The sequence below is a fragment of the Danio rerio genome, chromosome 23 (assembly GCF_049306965.1).
Source record: "Danio rerio strain Tuebingen ecotype United States chromosome 23, GRCz12tu, whole genome shotgun sequence".
Classification (NCBI taxonomy): domain Eukaryota; kingdom Metazoa; phylum Chordata; class Actinopteri; order Cypriniformes; family Danionidae; genus Danio; species Danio rerio.
In genome coordinates this window covers 15,460,886-15,483,541 of record NC_133198.1, presented here as the reverse complement: position 1 = coordinate 15,483,541, position 22,656 = coordinate 15,460,886, and the positions used below count along the sequence as shown (strand labels likewise).

General features: G+C 35.2%; 2 protein-coding genes across 4 annotated transcripts in view; one reads left to right on the top strand and one right to left on the bottom strand.

The window, feature by feature from the left end:
* adcy6a (adenylate cyclase 6a) overlaps window positions 1-3,815 on the top strand; it is a 133,830-nt gene extending 130,015 nt beyond the window's left edge. For both annotated transcript variants that reach the window (XM_017353730.4, XM_073939520.1), the window contains one exon: window positions 2,477-3,815. In XM_017353730.4, coding sequence (XP_017209219.1) covers window positions 2,477-2,605 — 129 coding nt within the window. In that variant the 3' untranslated portion in view covers window positions 2,606-3,815. The remainder of the gene's footprint in view (window positions 1-2,476) is intronic.
* Window positions 3,816-11,214: 7,399 nt separating this feature from the next.
* Window positions 11,215-22,631, bottom strand: spmip11 (sperm microtubule inner protein 11). 2 transcript variants are annotated; one of them, XR_012398865.1, is made up of 4 exons: window positions 21,419-22,631; window positions 15,126-15,197; window positions 11,634-11,769; window positions 11,215-11,493 (listed from the first exon to the last, which is right to left on the bottom strand). XR_012398865.1 is itself a non-coding variant. In XM_068216879.1 (4 exons), the coding sequence occupies exons 1-4, from the start codon at window positions 15,392-15,394 to the stop codon at window positions 11,445-11,447; spliced, it is 348 nt and encodes a 115-aa protein (XP_068072980.1). In that variant the 5' UTR covers window positions 15,395-15,500; the 3' UTR covers window positions 11,215-11,444. The 2 variants fall into 2 exon arrangements, 1 of the variants encoding a protein (XP_068072980.1); XM_068216879.1 differs by lacking the exon at window positions 21,419-22,631 and adding an exon at window positions 15,304-15,500.
* Between the last annotated feature and the right edge of the window lie 25 nt (window positions 22,632-22,656).

The window sequence follows — 22,656 nt, the reverse complement described above, 5'->3', positions numbered from 1 at the left end:
CAACGGATTTGCGGATGTGCACACACTACAACTCAGTGTATCAGGTGTGCGGATGAAGCTAGTGGAGCGCCCTCAGAAAGCGCGAGAAGCAAAACAAACATTTTATTCCCCACTGAGTTTTAAATCTAAAGTATGGCAAGCAACATTATGGATTTAAGGATGGACGACATGACAGGACAGATGCAATTTGCAAAATGTGCCGCGCATCTGTAAAATACGCGGGCAGTACGACTAATCTGATATCTCACTTGAAGCGGCGCCACGGTGTTGTTGTGAAAGCATCTTCTAGTGTTTCTGCATCCCCGGCTTTCGCACTGCTTCAACCAGCTCCAAAAGTGGTGAGAAAAGCATTGAAAGTTTTTTTTTTCCATCCGCAACAGTTCTGCTCGCTCTACGCCAATAACGAATGCTATTGCATTGTTCATCTGCAAAGATATTCAGCCTAGTGTCACGAGAACGAAGGTTTTAAACACCTCCTCCTGTTAATTTTTATTTAATAATATTAATAAAAATATTAATAATAATAATGATAAAAATAATTGGGTGTCACGGTGGCACAGTGGGTAGTTTGACCACCTCACAGCAAGAAGATTGCTGGTTTGTTATATTTTTATTAGCCTGTTGTTTACAGTGACAGTGATGTTTCAACGCAGCATAACACTGCTAGTTCACGACCTTAAGTTTTGAATAATCAGTGGCAAAATATATCTTTGTAAAACTTGTTTTCATAGTTGAAAAGTTAAATCACAATTCTTGTTGTGCAATGCTAAATTTATTTATGTTGAAAGAGTGCAAATATATATATTTTTTTAATATATATTGCACTTATACATTCTGTTTATCTTAAAAATACTTAAATAATATGTGCTATATGTTCTAAAATGGCCCTCTACTGTAAACTGACACTCTGAGAGAAGAGCCAGTTTGTAAAAAAGTCTTGGTTTTGCTTGGTTAATAAATAATCAAACTCATTCAATGGCACAGCATCCTCTTTCACATCATCTCATAAACTTGATCTAATTAGTTAGTGCTGAAATATCGCATCGTATCGTGATATGGGTGTGAATCGTATCGTGTTGCATCGCAATATGTCACAAATGTATCGCTAATATATCGGATCGTATTCTTTGTATCGAGATGCGTATCGGATCGGCATTATAGCTTAGATGCCCAACCCTAATGTATATATGTTTTTTACATATAGTTCATCTTCCATATGTACCATTTTCAGTTTTAGGTGTTTCTTTTTTCATTTTTCAAAAGCAAAAGTGCATTTAAGAACATGCCAAACAGATAAATGCAGATTTAATTTTTTGTTTAAAAAAAATATAAAAAGCAAATAAGTTAACACAACAGAAAAGAGCCTCAAAAATCAAAAGGATTGTTCACCCAAAAAAAAAAATTATATTATACCTTTTAGTTTTACTATAAACTAAAGGTATAATATATTAATAAATATATTATTTACCTTTAGTTGCCTTTATTGTGGGCGACACTTTACTGTCTGGAGTAGTATCCATGTCCGTGGGAGACACAGATCTATTAGAGGAACACTTTGTTAGGGCGGTATAGCAGCAGCCCTCTGCTCTTATCAAGGCAGCGCCTCCGGCATTTCAGCTGCCCAATCGCCCACTTTACAACTGACTGAGTGCATATATATATATATATATATATATATATATATATATATATATATATATATATATATATATATATATATATATATATATATATATATATTGTGTCAATTAACCCTTTTTATCAATTATAAATTAATAGCAATGTTTTACATGTGTTGGTGTGATACTTTGTATTGTGCAATTTAACATAATTGCCTCTAGGAGTCGCCAATGGAAATAAAACAAAAACACAAAAAAAATACACGTACGCCACACATGGAATTGGCGTGGACCAACGCACATTCTCACGTTAATTTAATCATTAGTAAATACAAACATGAAATCTGGCTTGCGCAAACTTTTTGTGATTACTCAGCGTTGAAACATGAGGCCTTAGGTGTGCTGTATAAACCTGAAGTTTGTATTTATTTAATGGTTTGTATGGAACACAGAGTGCAGTATTGTGCTTTATGAATGTCTACACCTACCCCTACCCTAAACCCAACCTCACAGTAACCTGATGTGTTTTATTAATATCTACTCCACCTACACCACCTAAACCCAACCTACTTGTGGTTTAAGTCCCTACCCTTTGAAGGTCACCCAACCTTCTTGCAGTGTAATCCCTCCCACTTGGAAGTCTGACAAAGGGAACAAAGGAACGGAAGTTCGCGTTGTAGTTTTGTCTAAAAGTGGACTGGAACTCAGAATTTGATTGAAGATTACCAAAACATGACTTTGTTTTTTGTGGACTTACCTGCACGGATTACTTAGTCACACAAAGAATAACAATGTCATGTCCATGTAAAGTTATTGATTAAAAGCAATTGATTTTGTTTTTACTGGATTTCCTACAGGTGACCACAGATCTACACCAGGTGTTGCACAGTAAAGGTTACCAGCTGGAGTGTCGAGGGGTCATAAAGGTGAAGGGTAAGGGTGAAATGACCACTTACTTCCTGAACGACGGACCTCCCAACAGTTAGCAGTGCACTACAGGTCCTCTGGTTTCCCACAATTCCCCGGAGAGGAGCATTTCTCCAGGCAAGCTGAAGACAAACAAGTAGCCATCGCCATCACTTGAAGACAAAAACAAAAAATGAAGATAATTGAAAAAACTAAACAAAAAAAGCAAAGCAGACTCCAGATTGGAGAGTCGTGGCGGTCATGGATATGGCTGTGCACCTTGAAGGACGATTGTTTTTAAGCCTCAGGCTGCTTGAAAGATGCAAAGTCTGTTTATTTAATAAAGGCCTTTATTTGCCGAAGAAAAACGCTGTACATAAGGCATTTTCTCCAGTTTTATTTTTATTTTTTTATTATTATTATTATTATGATTTCAGGAGAATATAAATACAGGTACTCATGTTCTGTTCGGAATTCATTATTTATTTGATCTTGCTGTTTTGTGCAAAAAGTCCTTTATGGGAAAAGTGTGGAGAGAAAGAAAAACGCATACACATTTATACCGTACATAAACGCGTACGCTTGTATATTTGTGTGTCCGAATACAGTATCTGTATAAATTACGAGAACTATTGACCAAAGACCAAAGTATTTAATAGAAAAAACGTCAAAAGATTTGCGGAAGTTTTGAATATTATGTCATGCTCTGACGTCCTCACCCCTTGACGTTTTTTGTTTTTGTTTTTATTTTTGTGTTTATGATGTTTTATCATTTCAAGTAAATTACACTGATCGATTGACCAGCAATCCGGGTGATTGGCTTATATGAAGGACTCAGTTATTTAATTTAAACTCTCGTTTTCCTTTAGAACCTCAAATTCTAGATGGAAAAGTGGAATTCTGTGGATTTTTTTTTTTTTTTTGGAAGTACAACCAGGTCTGGGCCTTCAACGCGTCCTTAACGAAGACTTCAGTTTCATGTTCGTTCAACCATTTCTTCTTTTTTCAAAGAAGTATTTTTGGTACAAAATGAAATAAAAGGAAAAAAAGAGGTGTTTTTTTGGAGGCATCTGGGGAAAAGCCACGGCATATTGGATACCACGGTACAAGACAGTTTATCGAGATCCAATTCATTCTAGAAGGACTTTTTTTTAAAAACAAAAGAAATATATCTATAAATTATGACTGAATACTGTGCTTTGTAATCTCGAAGGGGCATAACTCTTTTCACTGTGAGGTTTCTATGATACGACTAGCTGCTTTCTTGCCAAACTAAACAGCTCAAAAGCATGTCTGATTGTGGTATCTTCTCTACGATTTTCGTTTGTTCGTTTGTTTGATTCCCTGAAGTTTTAATGTTTGGGTATTTTGTATCACCTCTGTATCCTTTTTTTTTAATTCCTATTCTGGTTGTTCTTATATATTTGATTATGATTCCATTCCAGCTGAGGAGAGGGAACAAAGACCCGATTTGAGACGTGTAAGCCAATTGGTACAAACTGATCAACTGCAGTCAGTGACGTAGGAACTGATGAACGGTATTTGTGTTTTCAGAGGCATTATCGTTTTCACCTGGTATTAGCATGGCATGTGTTCAGATTTCATTAAGATCCTTTCATTGTATTTTGTTATGCTCTACATCACTTTAGGATGAATGCTCATGAGTACTATCAAAGCCATTGTTCACCCAAAAATGAGAATTACCTCACCATTTACTCATTTTTCTTCTTCTGTTGAACACAAAACAATACATTCTGAAGAATGTTGGCAAAAATGACATCAGTAGCAGAAACAAGAAATACTATGGAAGTCAATGGCTGTTTAAGTAAATGATGACAGAATTGTCATTTCTGGTGAACTATTGCTTTGAATTAAAAAAGACACTTGAAAAGGATGTGGATGGTTACTGCAATTTTGGTCAGTGTCTTTTGGTACAACACTTGTTTTGGTGCACTTTTTCACAACATGTTCAATAATGATCATGTGTTTGGTAGTAGCTGTAGAGTAGATGGTCTATTGTGTTGGAAAGCCCATTTTTGCCCATATGAGGGTTTGCATTTTAAAAAGAAATCCAATCAAATGCCTTTTTGACTACCTCTGGAAGGCCCTATTTATACCTTGCTTTTATTTCCAATGAGCTCTCAAGTGAACATTGCTCAATACAGGCGTGAGCAAGGTCTAAAATGTGCTGGCCCACTTTCTCAACTGATATTAAAGTGTTAGTTCAGCAAAAAAATGACTCGCTTTCATGTCAGTGGTCAAGCCTGAGACCTTTGTTCGTCTTCAAACACAAATTAAGATATTTTTGATTAAATCCGAAAGTTCCTTCATCCCCCAATGAAAGCAAGAGTCCTGAAAGGTCCAGAAAGGTACCAAATCATCCTCAAAACAGTCCATGCGCTGCCATCAGTGGATCTATTGTCATTTTATGAAGCTACGAGAATACATTTGTGTGCACAAACAACAAATATGATCACTTTATTCAACAGTTTCTTTTCTTCTGTGTCATTTAATGGTACAATGCTATGATGTATACTCCTCATCATGTGCAATCATTTATGGCAGGGGTCTCAATCTTAAATTGACAGGGGCCATATAAGAGACTGACAATTCATAGGATGGCCGCTTTAAGATTCAAGCACAACAAAAAAGTAGAAACCTGATGTAATTGATGCACTCTGACATTCTTCAGAAAGTCAAAACCACAAGTTGCTATATGCGACTGTACAACAATAATAGTGATTCAAAAAAATATGTTTTGGTGGGCTGAATCTTGTTTTATTTTCGATGTCAGTTGCGGGCCGTAGGGAGTAGGAGGGGGGACCCCTGATCTGGGCTAAACATCAGTGTTTTATGTGCGCACAAAAGTATTCTTCTAGCTTCATAATAAAACCATTGAAGTCACATGGACTTGTTTTGGCACCTTTCTGGGCATCTTTGTACCCTTTCTATCTGTGGAGGCTCAGAGAGCTCTCGGATTGCATCTAAAATATCTTATTAGTGTTCCAAAGATGACTGAATGTCTCAGGACATTCGATCGACATGAGGGTGAGTAAACAATAGTAATTATACTTAATTCTATTTTTTTTGGGGTAAACTAATGTTTTAACATGTGTTTTATGTTATTTGATCCCAAATGGTCGTTGAGACAACACAATCTCACAGCAATTCGTAACTTTTTGATTTAGTGGCTAATTCGTATGAATTTGTTTGATCTAATTTGTACAATTTAGTATGATTTGCTCATCTCCCTATGACGGTTGAGTTTAGGGGCGGGGTTTGGTGCCACACCTCCTTTTTAAAATCGTACATTTTTGTATGACCCAACCCGTAATAATTTGTTCAAATAATCCACTAAACTGACAAAACGTAAAATACTTACGTTTCCTCGTGAGAGGAGGCTAGTTGAGACGTTATTGTTTCCACTTGCTTTTCTTTTCTGAACACTTTCATCCACTGTAGAGAAGTGATGGTGAAATGTCTCACACTGGCCACTGTAGTTATTTGGACTTGGGTAACTGTATCAAAATCCAACCCAAAACTTATGCATCCCCAATCCTGACACCATACTTTGTTTTTATATGTGTTAACTAAATGAAAGCAAACTATTAAGTAAAATGAACAAATGAGCATGCCTCAGCATGATAAGAATCACTTTAAATATAGAAACCAATATTTTAGAAAAATATTTGATGCGTAAATTTATGAGTATCTGCATCTAGCTACTAGGGAGTGCTCAAAATTTTTTGGTCTTAGTTTACAGGCTCACTTGGTTTGGACGTCAAAGTAAGAATACTTTGTTTCAGTGCACTTGGTTAAGTGGTGTTTTGTGGCTGTTTGAAAACATAACCATAGTTCAAGTGCTTAATTTAAACTGGTATAAGATATTCTAAATTTTGTGGGCATCAATTAACGAAGTAGTCGAATAAATACTGGATTTAAAAAATGGAACGTGAGAAAGTGTGCAAGCTACAAGGAGAATGGATTTCCATGTAGACAATGCTAGCATTTAAGAAATATAAATACAAAATACATATTTATATGAGTTGCAAATAGTGGCGAGAGATTGTGCGCCATTGGCTTTTTGGAGTCCAGATCAGATATTACACATTGTCGGAATGGGTATATGTCTAACCCTGTGGTACATAGTCCTCTATGCTTACACCTGTACTTACCCAACAAGCATTTTTGCTATTTAATAAACATCTAATAGACATCTAAACATATATATCCCAGCTAAAATTAGACATCTATCAATAGACCAGCCATCAAATACACAAGAATGAATGACCACACGCGTGGCCTGTCTATTTGATGACTGGTCTATTTTTTAATTATATTTAGACATCTATCCCACTCAAAAATTATTATGTTTGCTGTTTGTTCAAACTACTTGTTGAAATACATTTTTGGAGTTTTGGGGGGAGAACTTATTTTATGTTCAATCCACTTAAATTAGTAAAAAAAGAAAGTTAGAATAAGTGAACTCTGCATTTTTTACAGTGTAGTTTTTCATTGACATGTCAAATTTAGCCTTGCCTTAGCCAGGATATCTAATAAACACAAAAGTGCTTGTGGGTGCTTTTGTTAACTTTTATTCAGATTGGCGAAAACACACTTCAATACCAGGTGCAAACAGAGCCTAAGAAAAAAGGAGGGAAAATGTGTATAAAACCCATACATTTCAATGGCATTTAATTAAACGGTTGTTAGCCAGTTACATAATTTCAGTACACATGCAGTGCAGATAGCAGTGCATTTGCCTTAATTTAACAAACTTCTGTATATGATAACAGTGCCTCTTTGTATCACAGTCTGCAAATCACTTTTGAGATGCAACGCACTGCAGCAAAGTTCATAACTCGGCCAACTCTTTCAGTAGATTGACTTGCAAGATGACCAAAGCATAGTGTTTTTTTTCTGCTATATTTTTCACTTGTTGAAAACTTGTGGTATTAGCTTCGTCATTGCATGTCAGTTGGTCACGTTCGTACCAAAAGCAGGGCGCCATGTTAATTCCGTCCAGTATGTGCAATAAAAGTGTACATGAATGAAGATTCGGTGTGAGGGAAACAAAGACAGTGTCAGTTGGACAAGCAGGAGTGTATTTTAAGTACTACTGACTCTCACATTGACAGCCTGTGTTGAATCCTGATCGTCTTTTCTTTTCTTTTACCTTTTTGTTTCATTGTTGTTTTCACTTCAGCCGGAGATCTAGAAAAGGGACGAGCTTTTCAACTTTGCAAAAAAAAAGTTGAGAAAAGACTCTTGAATATAGACAAACTTTTCCCCTCTAAAAATAAAAAATGTCTGTTTTAGTTGGTTTTTGTGATTGATTTTATTTTATTGTGGTTTTGTTGAAAAGCCCATTTATGCCTAGGAAGAAATGTTTGATTTTATAAGAAAAATCAACCACTATTTTCGTAATACAACAGAGCATCAATTATTTGCTTTCAGTTTATGACCGAAAAAAAAATTGACATCCAATCAGCATCCATCCTTCTTTTAAGGGACTATCCGCTTGTTAAGTCGTGACATAAGGAATACTGTTTCCGGGTCCAAGTCACTACTCATTTGAATTGAAAAAATATGACTACTTTTTAGTCATATCACACAATAAAGTGAATTTTATATACATATTGGTGCACACAACATTCTATGGACTTTCTGCGATATATTGTGATCGAAATTTTTTAAAGTATTACATCACTTTGTGTGTCATTACCATTTGTTTTCTCCCTATACAATTTGGTATAGTGATTGGACCCGGAAGCCGATTCACACTCTTAACAAGGGTAAAGTCTAGATCAGATATTTGGCCTGCCAGAAGTGTGATATGCACATTAGTATAGCAGCATTTTTTTGTGGCGCTGTATAACAATAATTAATATTTTTACAGTACTGTGACGGTTGGGTTTAGGGTTGGGGTGGGGGTAGGCATTAAAAAATACAATTTATTGGGTAATTTAATAGATAACATAAATAATACTCTGTACATCTACTGTTTTTACGTTACTGGGATGGTTGGGTTTAGGGTTGGTTTATTAGACGTTAATAAAATACAATAAATGGGAAATTTAATAAATATTGTAAATAATTCTTGTTAACTTCTGGCCGCAAACCTATCCGATCTAGCAACAACCCTTAACCAGCAGATTTGTAGAATTCCCAAACCCTTTTTATTAGTGACACCAATGGCCATTAAGTGAACAACAGTAAGCACATAACACAAGAAAATGAATGCAAATCAACAACCCAATATTTATTCTTTAAACAAAGTAAAAATGAATCTGAAAAATACATTTACAGTGATATACTGATTATGAATATTCTGATGGCATCTACACTGAAATGACGTTTAGATGATATTTGCTGTTTGTTAAAACTGCTTATTTAAAATGAGCTGAAACGACACAATTCTTGATGGTTTTTTTTGCAACTTAATTGATTCATGTTCAATCCACTTAAATTTGAAAAAAAAAAAACAAACTAAAAGTTAACTTAATTCCTTTATGTTGCCCCAACACAAATCAATTGTGTGGAACCCAGCATTTTTTACAGTGTTGATGGGTAAATATGTGCAGCACTCTTTGCTCTCAATAAAAATAAAAAAAAACATAAATTACAGCAGTGAAAAAAACGAAATTCAGGAAGATTGATTTTTTGCACAATCCTTGCAATCCCAATAAAGGCAAAAACACCCAAATGTGTTTAAAAATAGACTTAAATCACCTGTAATGCTTTTTAAACTCTAAAAATAAAAAGTAAGTAATACGTGGAAATTCTTACATACCTTTAATGAATATTTAAACATCATACAATAAAACCAAAAAAAGTGTGTTGGTATGGACTCTAATATAGATTTGCAGTAAACATTCTTGTAGTAAGAATTATATATATATATATATATATATATATATATATATATATATATATATATATATATATATATATATATATATATACACATACACACATACAGTTGAAGTAAGAATTATTAGCCCCCCTTTCAATTTTTTTCTTTTTAAAATATTTCCCAAATGATGTTGAGTAAGGGAATTTTCACAGTATGTCTGATAATATTTTTTTTCTACTGGAGAAAGTCTTATTTGTTTTATTTCAGGTAGAATAAAAACTGTTTTTTAGTTTTTTCAAAACTATTTTAAGGTCTCTTATATAGCCGCTTTAAGCTATATATTTTTTCGATAGTCTACAGAACAAACCATCATAATACAATACCTTGCCGAATAACCCTAACATGCCTAGTTAACCTAATTAATCTAGTTAAGCCTTTAAATGTCACTTTAAGCTGTTTAGAAGTGTCTTGAAAAATATCTAGTAAAATAGTATTTACTGTCATCATGGCAAGGATAAAATAAAACAGTTATAAGAAATGAGGTATTAAAACTATTATGTTGAGAAATGTGTTGAAAAAATCTGCTCTCTGTTTTCCAGAAATTGGGGAAAAAATTAACAGGGGCTAATAATTCTAACTTACATTTTGTTATTATTATTATTATTATTATTATTATTATTATTATTATTAACAACAATTATATTTGAGTAACCATAATTGATGCAACAATTTTTTGCATCAAAAATTTTTATTTGCTTCAAATTATTCCTATATACACATCTTAGATTTGACTTGTTTTATTATTGAAAGTGACTTGATTAAGTTACATTTTATTGATGTGACCTCAAATTTATTATGAAATTTTAACCTGCACTGCAAAAAAATAATTTTGTTTGATTTTTTTGTAATAACTACCTTTTCTTAAATCAAAAAGCATTTTATAGACAAGCAAAAATATTTATTAACACAAAATATATTTATATTAACACAAAATATATTTTTGTGTTAAGGAATAATATGTCTAAATTAAGTGAGTGTTTCTTTATAACAAGCTAAATAATCTGCCAGTAGAGTGAGCAAAATAATCTTATGTCAAAATTAAAAGCAATTTTATTTCACTTACCCCAATGGCAGATTATTTAACGTATTTTAAGTTAAGTTTTTATCATATTATTTCTTAAAACAAGACAATATTTTTGCTTTCTAGAAAATGCTTCATGGATTTAAGAAAGTGTAGATATTTGAACTAGAAACAAGACATAAAAAAGTAAAGCATATTTTACAGTGTGTGAATTTTGCGTCGGGCGAGGCAGTGGCGCAGTAGGTAATGCTGTCGCCTCACAGCAAGAAGGTCGCTCGGTCGCTGGTTCGAGCCTCGGCTCAGTTGCCGTTTCTGTGTGGAGTTTGCATGTTCTCTCTGCTTTTCCGGTTTTCCCCACAGTCCAAAGACATGCGGTACAGGTGAATTGGGTAGGCTAAATTGTCCATAGTGTGTGGATGTTTCCCAGAGATGGGTTGAAGCTGAAGGGCATCTGCTGCATAAAAACTTGCTGGATAAGTTGGCGGTTCATTCTGCTGTGGCGACCCTGGATTAATAAAGGTACTAAGCCGACAAGAAAATGAATGAATGAATTTTGCGTCAATCAATGCAGCTTGCTCAGTAAATATTTTCTGCAGTTGGTGAGTTGAGCCATTTTGTAATTCAAATACCAATGTTAAGGTAACAACAATCTGATACGGGATCAGTTTCATCCACCTGCAACTGCTTCCCAATAGTAATGAAAGAACATTAACTCGGAAGGAAATCTTGCTAGTCAAAAATGTCAAAATTGGTTTCAATTTATTTACTAAAACTAATCTTGACTGCCATATTATAGGTATGTGCAAAGAATAACAATTAGCACATGCAGTGTGGCCCATGAGTGTGTACAGGTACATGTTACCCTTGCATTAATGTCAGCAGTGTGTCCACTGCACCTCCTGTTCTGCAAGGCAAAGTGATGAACTGCAGTACAGATGTATTATGGGACTGTGATTGCACATTTTTGATCATGTATTGGTCTTCAAAACAAACTGAAGTCTGGGTTGGTCACTGACATCTCATTCACAAACCTGAGAAATGGGTTAAAATAAGTAAGCATTAGACCTTAATTATCAGTTGACACACATTAGAGTATTTCTTCTGTGCAGCTCTATATAAGTTTAACACAGACACACACACACACACACACACAGCTTAAGATTCTTCATACTTGGTCATTTCGCTGTTTTTGCGTGGGAAGTGGCGAGTTTGAGTCCATGGCTCCTGGTTCTTCATGCCACCAGTGGGAATCCACCAACCGTACCGCTGGTTTTCTGTCACAGGTACACGATACAGGTCTTTTGGAGCTGAAAAACAAACTTAAGATTTCACTAGTCACACAATAACCATGAAGAACACTGCCTATGAATGAAGATCTATAGTAAATTAATTACAGTCACTCTTAAACTTGCTGAGATTTTCATTTCAATATGTTGATGTACTTCCAACTGAATATTGAGAAGGGGGCAGGGCTTTCCTTTACTGCATCATTCCCTCATAGCAAACTAATGGTAGAAGATAGTGTTAATATGCAGTTGCTATCGTAATTCTCAGGTTGGCAACAACAGAAGGACCGCCACTGCAAATGCGTAAGCAAATGGTCAGACTTTGATTAAAGATTACCCAAACAAACTCAATTTTTTCAGTCAGTTAACTTGCAGGAATTAATTATTTGCCTTAAGAATAACAATGTGAGCTAGTAAAATAAACATTGTCAATTTTGATTTACGCGGACGTTAAAATTGCATATTCACAACTATATTCTGAACATGATGTAGCCTACAGTGTGCTAATACAGTATATGTCACTTAATGACAGAACATTTCTCAAACTCAAACATAATTAAATGAACAATGTCATTTATACTCTATAAAACAACAGCCTTTCCATTTAGATACCTAAAGCCACTTGTTCACATGATAAAATACAACAGTAACATACTATAGTTTCAAGAGTTCACACTTAGCTGATGGTTGATTATAAAGCTTGTTTGGCATGCTGTCCTGGGAGAGAGCCCTAAGCTCATGATATCCTCGAGCCCAGGGCTCTCTCCCATTTGCAAGGCCAGAGGGGAGTTTAAGCTCAGGTAGATCTCGAGAACTCCCCTGCTGTAGTGGCTAATAAACAGATAGTGATTGCTTTTAAAAGATAACTATTTACTAAGAGCATGTCTATGGTGCCGATTTGGATTAGTCAATTAACTTAAGTTGTACATTTTTGGATGGTGGGAAGAAACTGGGGGAAACCCACATAAACATGGGGAGAACGTGTAAGAACAGTGACGTACTTGCTGTGAGGCAACAGTGCTAACCACTAGGCCACCGTGCCACCCATCTGGAGGAGGAGTAGGGGTGGAAGGGGCAATTCTTTAAAATGAAGATGGCTGATATATGGAACTTATGGTATTAATAGTGGCTTAGAAATCATCTGATTGGTGAATCATAAATTGAATAATGCAGGGTGAGCAGCATGCAATCATAAGCACATGATCCTCTCGAAATTATTTTATAAATAAACTTCACAAAGTGTATTATACTGTAATAAACTATTGACACTTTGTTAAGGAATGCTATGTCATTCTGCAGTATGAAATAACTATGATAAAGCGCTAAACTGTAATAAATACTATACTTTAGTTTTTACTCCAGTAGACTAAATTGCACTGTAGTATAGTTGTAGAAAACCTATGAAACATTGGATACTTTGTTTATATTACTATAGTTGTTGTATTACCACTGCAGCTAGACCAATTACCAAAATACATCACACATGACGTCACATGGGTCAACGGTTGCAAAAAGACTGGTGGCAATAGTAAAATTGTGGGGTTGTGCAGTAGGATGCCAAATTCGAGAAATAGAAAAATAAACTTTTAGCATACACCACACTGCTTTACTGCCAACTGCAGATGTCTTTGGCTAAAAGGGAGCTGAATGAAGTGACAACCCAATTAGAAATGCTGGACTCTGCAGTTCTCATGTTATATCAGGTAAGTTCACGCTATGCTGTTATTTTACATCATGCACATTACTCGTTTTTGATTGCAGAAATAATTTCAGCAAAAACAGTTACATATGGTTTATTAAACTGCGGACACTGAACGCTAAGAATTAAACGTGAAAATGTAAGTTATTAAGGAAAACTTGGTTTTATATTTACACAATCATTCAGTGACTTGTGACACACTCCCTTTATTGTTTACCACGGCACTTTGAATATTCAGTTTGACTTTAAACAACATAAACACTGTTTATTTGACTGTAAACAATGTTGTACTTTGATAGTCATTGGCTGCTAATATGATTTGCAAATAATACTTTTATAAAATTATACTATTAAGGAGACAGTCCAAACGTGCATATATAAAACCAACTTTACCTCTATGTGTAGGTTCACATACCCTGCTGTACAGGTGCAGTTTGCTGTCAGAATGCAATCCTTTTGCTTGTTGATGATTAATTACCCAGGCCTTGTACAGCTCTGTCTTCATTCCTTGTCTTTGGCTAGTCAGAATCTCAGTTTTTAGCACAACATAGCGTTGAATCTGGTAATCATGGACCATTATTTCTTGCACATGACCACACAGAACAACATTGTTGGCATCCAAAAACTTGTAGGACTTTAACTTCTCTCTTGTAAAATCACTTGGAGCTTCATTGCGATTGTATATTTGGGGCTGGATGATTGGTCATTTCGTCTTATGCAATATTCATTAGAAGGGTGCTATCGCAAATGGACCTATCAGAAGAACCCCGCTCACTTTAACGTTAATTTTGTCAAATCGCTGTGCTTATCACTAGGTGACAAGCTGTTATAATACGCTGAAAGCATTATGTAAATAGTATATATATATAATATGTAATCAATATATCTTATTTCTAAGACAACAAACTCTGTACCGCATCGGATGTTATTCCCTTGCTGTAAATGCAAGCACTCCCGTTTTTTTCTGCCTCCTCCCTGCATGCGCATCCTCAATGTTTACAAACATGGTAATTGGTCTTTAGAATTAAAACAAAAGATAAATTCAAGGACTTTCCTATAATATGGTTAAAACACTATAGTGTTAATTATAGATTACTCTAGTGGGATTTTTCTTCATGCAGGTACTACTTACATATTCCAAATTGTTACTAAAACGTTTTTATATAGACTTGTACGTTTTTACTAATGTGTTAGTAACAATAGAATATTTACAAGATACTCATTCAATCATTTTCTTTTCGGCTTATTCTGTTTATTAATCCAGGGTTGCCACAGCGGGATGAACTGCCAACTTAACCAGCATGTTTTAAGCAGCGGATGCCCTTTTAGCTGCAACCCATCACTGGGAAAAATTAATACACGCTTTTTCACACACATACACAACGGACAATTTAGCATACAATTCACCTAACTTGCAGTACCACATGTTTTTGGAATTGTGGGGGAACACCCAGAGGAAACCCACGCGAACACGGGGTGAGCATGCAAACTCCACACAGAAATGTCAACTGACCCAGCCATAAATAAATACTAGAAGTATCAAACGAATATTTACACGTATCCATCTATTGGCCTCTATGTAGGATAGTAAATTATTATACAGTAGGTTAAGAGCTAACGTATAGGAACTTAGGCTATGTGCCGTTGTTATGTGAGAGTTTAGCGTTATTTAACTTACACCTCTGAGCGTGTCTGGTGATCAGATGATCCTTATATCTGTTCTGGCTGACGAGATGCAGGTCTGATGGGTCTGAAAGGGAAAACAAACTTAGTACACTTCACTAATGTCTGGAAACATATGTGCTAATAGGGTTTTCTACAGCGCCTGTATTACAGCCGGAGATAAGTCGCCATACCTCGCGCATCTGGTTTGTTTTGGGTAGAATGAAGCATCCTATCCCCAAACGGGTTCTGGTAACCCAGATATGTGATTCCGAAGAAAGCCATGACTATTAAACAGTTGTTTTGACGAGAAGAACTTGTTTAACAACAACGAGCTTAGCCGAACGAGAACCGAAAAGAGTCGAACACGAGCCGCTGATGGGGCGTTGCCATGGATACTTGCACTGCCCCCAGTATTTGGTTTTATAACTAGGAACAGGCCCAAAGCTTGTTGAAATAGGTGATTCTTTTTTTCAAAAATAACTTTAATAAAAATTAACAATAATTTTGTATTATAATTATGATGTTAAAATACTTTTTTAATCCAGTTTTTTTTGCTGGATTAACTTGTTGGCTGTATCAATTTTTATGTGCATGTTATTGTAAGTGTTAAATTAAGGTTTTATACATTTATATATGAAATTGTTTTAATTTTTTATTTTGTATTAAGAAATATAAAATGTTGAGAAAATTTTATCTTGTAAATTTAGAATGAATAAAAAATAAGACAAGACAATATTAACAATAAGACATAACAATAATAATAATACTCCCAGTGATAGGTTGCAGCTGGAAGGGCATCTGCTGTGTAAAACATGTGCTGGATAAGTTGGCGGTTCATTCCGCTGTGGCAACCCCAGTTTAATAAAATGACTAAGGCAAAAACAATGATAATAATAATAATAATAATAATAACAAAAATAATAGATGATTTACGATTTTTGCAGCCACTCGTTTATTTAAAGTAAATCAGAAAATTGATAACTAGCCTAATATTAAAAAAAACTTTGAACTGCTTTTTTTGCTTGACACTTTATTATTGCTCAATTTCGTTTTTTTACATTTTTGTACAGCCTAGCGTGTAGTATTTGGCTTTTTGTCATTTAGAGTATTCTGTTTTTGCAGAGATGTTTTTTCTAAACAACATACTACTAATGTTTTTTTATCTTCAGAATAGCTTTAATCTCATTATTAGCTTGAATAACCATGATTTTAGAATCTCAAATTGAAAATGTTTTGGTGCTTTCCTGTTTTATATAAATAAAACCAGGAATCGATGGTGTGTGATGCTATTAGCATGGCAATACCAGAAACGCTCCATTTCACTGGTTAAAATAGCTTATTCTTCTGATTTGAACATTATTTAACCCCCGCCCCCCCATTATATATATATATATATATATATATATATATATATATATATATATATATATATATATAAATATAAAATCTTCATTTTTGCATAAACTGTTCCTTTTAAAATGCTTAATTGATATGTATACGTAATATTTGATGTTAACTGTGTGTGCGTTTCACGAATCAGTGAGTAAGTCAGGAGACATCATGTCAACTCCACAGCCTACCTGAGTATTGTTGCTGACCATGCCTATCCCTTCTTGAGCACATGGTGCCCATCTTCTGATGGCTACTTCCAGCAGGACAACACGCCATGTCATAAAGCTTGAATCATCTCAGACTGGTTTATTGAAAATGACACGTTCACTGTACTCAAATGGCCTCCACAGTCACCAGAGCTCAATCCAATAGAGCACCTTTGGGATGTGGTGGAACGGGTGATTCACATCATTGATGTGCAGCTGACAAATCCGCAGCAACTGCGTGATGCTATCATCTCAATATGGACCAAAATCTCTGAGGAATATTTCCAGTACCTTGTTAAATCTCTGCCACGAAGGATTAAAGCAGTTCTGAAGGCAAAAGGGGGTCCAGCCTGGTACTAGAAAGGTGTACCAAATAAAGTGGCCAGTGAGTTTATATCAAGTGTAACTTGTAGTGCTAATAAAACTCTTTTAAATATTTTTTGACTGTATTTACAAGTATTTTGTAGTTCAAACTACTTTGCATTTATTGAAGTTTGTTAAAACACAAACATGACCTTATTTCTTATTCATAACATGTCTTAGTATTGTAAAATGCAAAGTTTACAGAAACAGCAAAATAGACTGTCATGAGCATTATTATTTTGTATCATATTAGTGTAAAATGCATGTTATTCAGAAATATATTACAGACTGTGAAATTGCTCTTTTTATGATGATTAATATTTTATTTTTTATGTAATGTAATGTAATGTAATGTGTATTTATATAGCGCATTTATTGTGTATGGCCATACACCCAAAGCGCTTCACAATCATGAGGGGGGTCTCTCCACACTACCACCAGTGTGCAGCATCCACTTGGATGATGCGACGGCAGCCACAGGACAACGGCGCCAGTGCGCTCACCACACACCAGCTATAGGTGGAGTGGAGAGACAGTGATCGAGCCAATTCGGTGGAAGGGGATGATTGGGAGGCCATGATCGTAAGGGCCGATAGAGGGACTTTGGCCAGGACACCGGGGTTACACCCCTGCTCTTTCACGAGAAGTGCCATGGGATTTTTAATGACCGCAGAGAGTCAGGACCTCGGTTTAACGTCACATACGAAAGACGGCGCCCACTGACAGTATAGTGTCCCCTTCACGTTTACTGGGGCAATAGGACTCACACAGACCACGGGTTGAGCGCCCCCTGCTGGCCTCACTAACACCACTTCCAACAGCAACCTAGTGTTCCCTAGTGGTCTCCCATCCAGGTACTGACCAGGCTCAGCCCTGCTTAGCTTCAGTGAGTAACCGGTCTTGGGCTGCAGGGTGATATAGCTGTGGCAAATGTAACCATTTATTTTAATAAGTGTCTATATACGTTACTTACTCAAAACCATGAATTCATTTTTAAATGGTGTAAAAATGTTGCATGATTCCTTTTATTAAACGTCAATAAAACATGAACATGGATTGTGTGAATAGACTACAGCAAATAAATAAACATTAAAAAAGTATATATATATATATATATATATATATATATATATATATATATATGTGTGTGTGTGTGTGTATATGTGTGTGTGTGTGTGTGTATATATGTGTCATGTGTGGCGCCCTTATATATATATATATATACCCCCTTTTTGCGCCACTGTACACAACACGTTAACGTTAATTACAGACATTGCTCTTGCTCTTGCGGTTGTCAGTTCTACTGTAGCCTTATTATTATTATGTAAAACACAAGCCTGCCTTATTGATTTCAACTTGAAAATATTAAACATTGATTTGGAGTTGTTCTTAAAGGGACAGTTCACCCCCAAATCAAATTGTAATATTTACTCAGGCACATGTGGTTTTAAACTTTTGTAAGTTTCTTTCTGTTGACCACACTAAATGCCATATTTAGAAAAAAGCTGAAACCTGTAACCATTTATTTCCATAGGAAAAACAAATACTATGGAAGTCAATGGTTACAGGTTTCCAGGTTTCTTTAAAATATTTTCTTTACAGAAGATAGAAAGAAAAACAGGTTTGGAATAAATGAAGGAAGAGTAAATTACGGCAGATTTTTCAGTTTTGTGTGAAAGAAAACCTGTTTTTTGTCTTCTGCTGTTATTTACTCACTGTAAATGATATTTAGAACCATTGCTGGAAACAAACAGGTGCCTGGCCAAAGTGACATTTTACATATAAATGTGCAATTTACCACATAGCATTCTCACAGTATGGAAAGTATTAATTACTATAGCGTTACTATGATAATAAATATGTGAACATCCACATTCTGTCATTGTAAAATTAAATTTTGTAATCCAACAGGAATAGTGTTTTTGAAAATGACACAGTATTATGGTGACATGTTAATATGTATGATATAGGCTTAATATTGACATTGCCATTTTATATTTCTAACATACAGGGCCATTGGAAAACCACACAGCTACAATGAAGATGGGAATCCTTGAAACAGTTAGCATCAGGAGCATGATGAAGCTTAAGAGCCCTGTCAACTGTGTTGAATGTCTGCTGTCCTGGAAGAGGAGATGGTGCTCGACAATAGGAGGCTTTATCAATGCATCGTTTGTGCTTTTGGATTATAGTATCTACTCAACCTGGAATACAATGACTAAATAGGTTTACATGGTAAATATTTGAAAACAGATGCAGCTTTATGTGCTTGAAGTTCCTCTTGAAGATTTTTTTTTACTTTTCTTGAAACTTTTGTGAGTTTTTTTTCTGTTCTGGAATCATCTGTGTCAACTGGGTAAAGTAACCCATTGTTGACGATTTTAATATTCATTTATTAATTATCCTTCAGCTTAGTCCCCTGTTTATCAGGGGGAGCCACAGCGGAATGAACCGTTCATTGTTTATATGCAAATATATTCGATGTTTAATGTTAATGAATGGGTTTAACCAATAAAAATGTGATTTTATAAGTTCAGATAATCTTTTGTAGAATGAAAGGATTCAGGTGACAACACTAAACAATGGTTAAAGTAACCTCACAAAAATATTCACATTTTATGCTTTTTTTTTTTTTTTTTTTACATTTTTGCAGATATTTGGGATATATATTAAGTACACTTGAGCTCTATGTATTGACCTTATTCCTCACGGACAAGCAGGCGCAGCCATTTGAATCTTTTTGGCTGGAGATTTCCGCTCTCATTCACTTCCTTTGATTTTTAGACGTTAAAAACTGTTTGTTTTGATGCTTGATGTTGCAAACTGATATTTTCTTAATATATTATTCTGCTTTGTCTTTAGAGTCATAAACACACTAGTTTGTAGAGCAAGTAGTTTGTCTGTTTTCCGCTGTTTAATATTCCTAGTCATTTCTCCCATAGGGCACTGAATCAGATGTTCGAAAACAAATCGGAAAAACGAGGGCACTTCCGCCTTAAAGAATGAGGTCAATATTAGGAGAAATAAAATGCTAGAATTTATACGGTATACTTTGTTGAAATGTGTAATGTATTTGTTATTCTAAAGTACTTTTACAATAGTGTCTCTTTAATAAAAATAAATAAATAAATGTGGCAGTGTTTAGTGTATTATGATTTTGTTATTCTATTATTCATCTTCTTTTGGGACAACGAGGAATAAACAATTGAGTAAAGTTGTTTTAGCATTGTTTACCAATATACAATTAACCAATATACATTAGGTGAAACCAAAAAAGCTTGTTGCACACAATCTAAAACATTCAATTGGGCCAATAACATGATTTGGCAGACTTGATGGTTTTGGTTCAACACATTATTTCTCATTGAGCCAATGTTGACAGGCTGTTGCCACAATTGAATTTAGATGTGACCAGTCTCTAGAAAATGTAGTTTGGGGAGTAAATTATATTTAAATTTATTTAAATAAATATTATATTGATTCATTTTTTACAGCGTATAAATAATTAGAATTTATATTTATAACATAATTGAAAATATTATTCTATCAAAAAATTGAATAAATTATTTAAACAACTGTTTTATTTATTGTATGTTTTTTATCATTATGATTATGATTATTATTATGGCTTATTTTATTATAGTTTCATTATAGTTTTAATAGTGCAATTAGTGGTGGATTGTTTTAAAAATCAGGTTAAAAGGGTAATAATAATTCCAGAATTGTTACTTTTATTTATTAATTATAACTTCAAAAATCAACATAATATAGGAAAAAGAATTGCAGCCTCTTTTATATGTATTAAATAACAAATGTATTAATTAATTCATTTATTTAGAATGGTTGCTTCCACGAATCCTGCGACTTCCACATCTTCAGGTGATTCTGATGTAAATCTGCTGTCCAGAATCAGCTGGTTTGTCTTAGTCGGGCATCTCTGCTGAGACCAGTCCACTATGGGTGACCCTACCGGTATCTGTGAAGTACCAGTGGCGAAGCTCTCAGCATCACTGATGCACACAAGCCCTCACAGCACGTCAAGCTGTAAACCACGTGAGGGACCCTAACCTAACCTACCCTAACCTAACAGACACCGCAAACCACTAAACGCATCGAAACTCTCAGAAGAGTCCAGCGACCGACCAGCAACACGAGAACAACCGCTCAGAAAACCTCGACAACCGTGCAGAAAACCACCTGAAACATCCTGAAGACCACCGAGCAAACCAAGAACTTCAAGTCAACAACACAAAGAATCAATAAAAACAACCAGTTGATGAAACAAAACATGCAAAAGGAAACTTACTGTGAACTTGCTCTACAACTATGTACACTATATACATACGCAGGCCTGCAGTGTGGTTTGGGACACTGTGAAGACTCAGCGTCTGGCCCTCTTTCTGCTGGGCTTCTCAGGCTGTGGCTCTCCACTGATGTCCACATGGACTCGAGGAGCCATGCTGTTTGGTCTGGATCCACATCTGCGTTCTGTAATGAGGATTCGTCCATCAGCCTCCATCGTCTCCTCCATCACAGGACACCTGAGTGCCTCCCACAGCCGCTGCTTGATCTCCAGGCCCAGCTGAAGGCTGTAGGGACGACTCTTGATCATGGGCTCGACCACAGAGCGGTAGATGTCCTGGTAGGCCTGAACGCTGTAGCCATGGATCGAGAGTGGCTCCTCCTGCTGTCCCACGTCCACTGAAGGCACTGAGGATGCTGGACGGATTTGGGGAAGGACAGCTGCGTTCTTCAGGTGATGTTCCTCCAGACCTGGGGAAGAGATACAGCTGTAAGTATGATCCAACCTGATCACAGCTGCAGGATCCTGAACAGACGGGACACCCTCCAGCAGGAAGTCCTTCAGGTGTGCTGGAAGACTCCTGATTCGTCTGAGGCGCCGCTGCTCCATGAATATCAACTTTCCAAATCAGACAATCTGATGAAACTTGTCAAAGTGAAGAGTTGAAAGAGCTCAAGTGATCAGATTCAGAGAGATGTGTTGATTTCAGTGTAAACTCAGGTTGCCGTGGTGACAGAATATTGGAGTCATTTAAATGTAAACAACACTTGATCAGCAGAAAGTCAATCAGAGCAGTAGAGGAGTTCTTCTCTATTGCTTCTCTATTACACATTGTGTCATTTTTACATTATAAATAAGTAAATATAGTTTGAACTAAACAAAATGTGTAATACAGAAACGTTAACACTTTCAGTTAAATTTGATTAAAATCAGTTAGGGTAAGCAGATATCCTAATAATTATTATTATCATTTTTATCATAACCAGGTCTAGATCCCAAAACAATAATAAAAACGAAAACATACATAAATTTTGTCTTTTATTTATTTATTTATTTTCATAATCAATTTTTATCAAATTTTGTTGCAATCAAACTTTATTTAACCACATTTCAAATACGTCTTTTTTTATCTCATCATATTTTTTGCATTAATTATTTCAATATTAGATTATATAAAACAAAATTACACTGTAAATAAAATAATTGTGGACACTGACAATTAAATATTGACTCAACAAATGAATTCATAATAATAAGCCCCAAACGAAAAACAAAATCCA

What these genes read in the sequence shown, in the direction of transcription:
- spmip11 (XM_068216879.1), bottom strand. Translation starts at nt 15,394, where the DNA reads ATGGCTTTCTTCGGAATCACATATCTGGGTTACCAGAACCCGTTTGGG. An exon ending in CACCAGACACGCTCAGAGGT is followed by an intron (nt 11,770 to 15,125) that starts GTAAGTTAAATA and finishes TTTGTTTTTCAG; the next exon opens with CTCCAAAAGACCTGTATCGT. An exon ending in AAAAACAGCGAAATGACCAA is followed by an intron (nt 11,494 to 11,633) that starts GTATGAAGAATC and finishes CCCATTTCTCAG; the next exon opens with GTTTGTGAATGAGATGTCAG.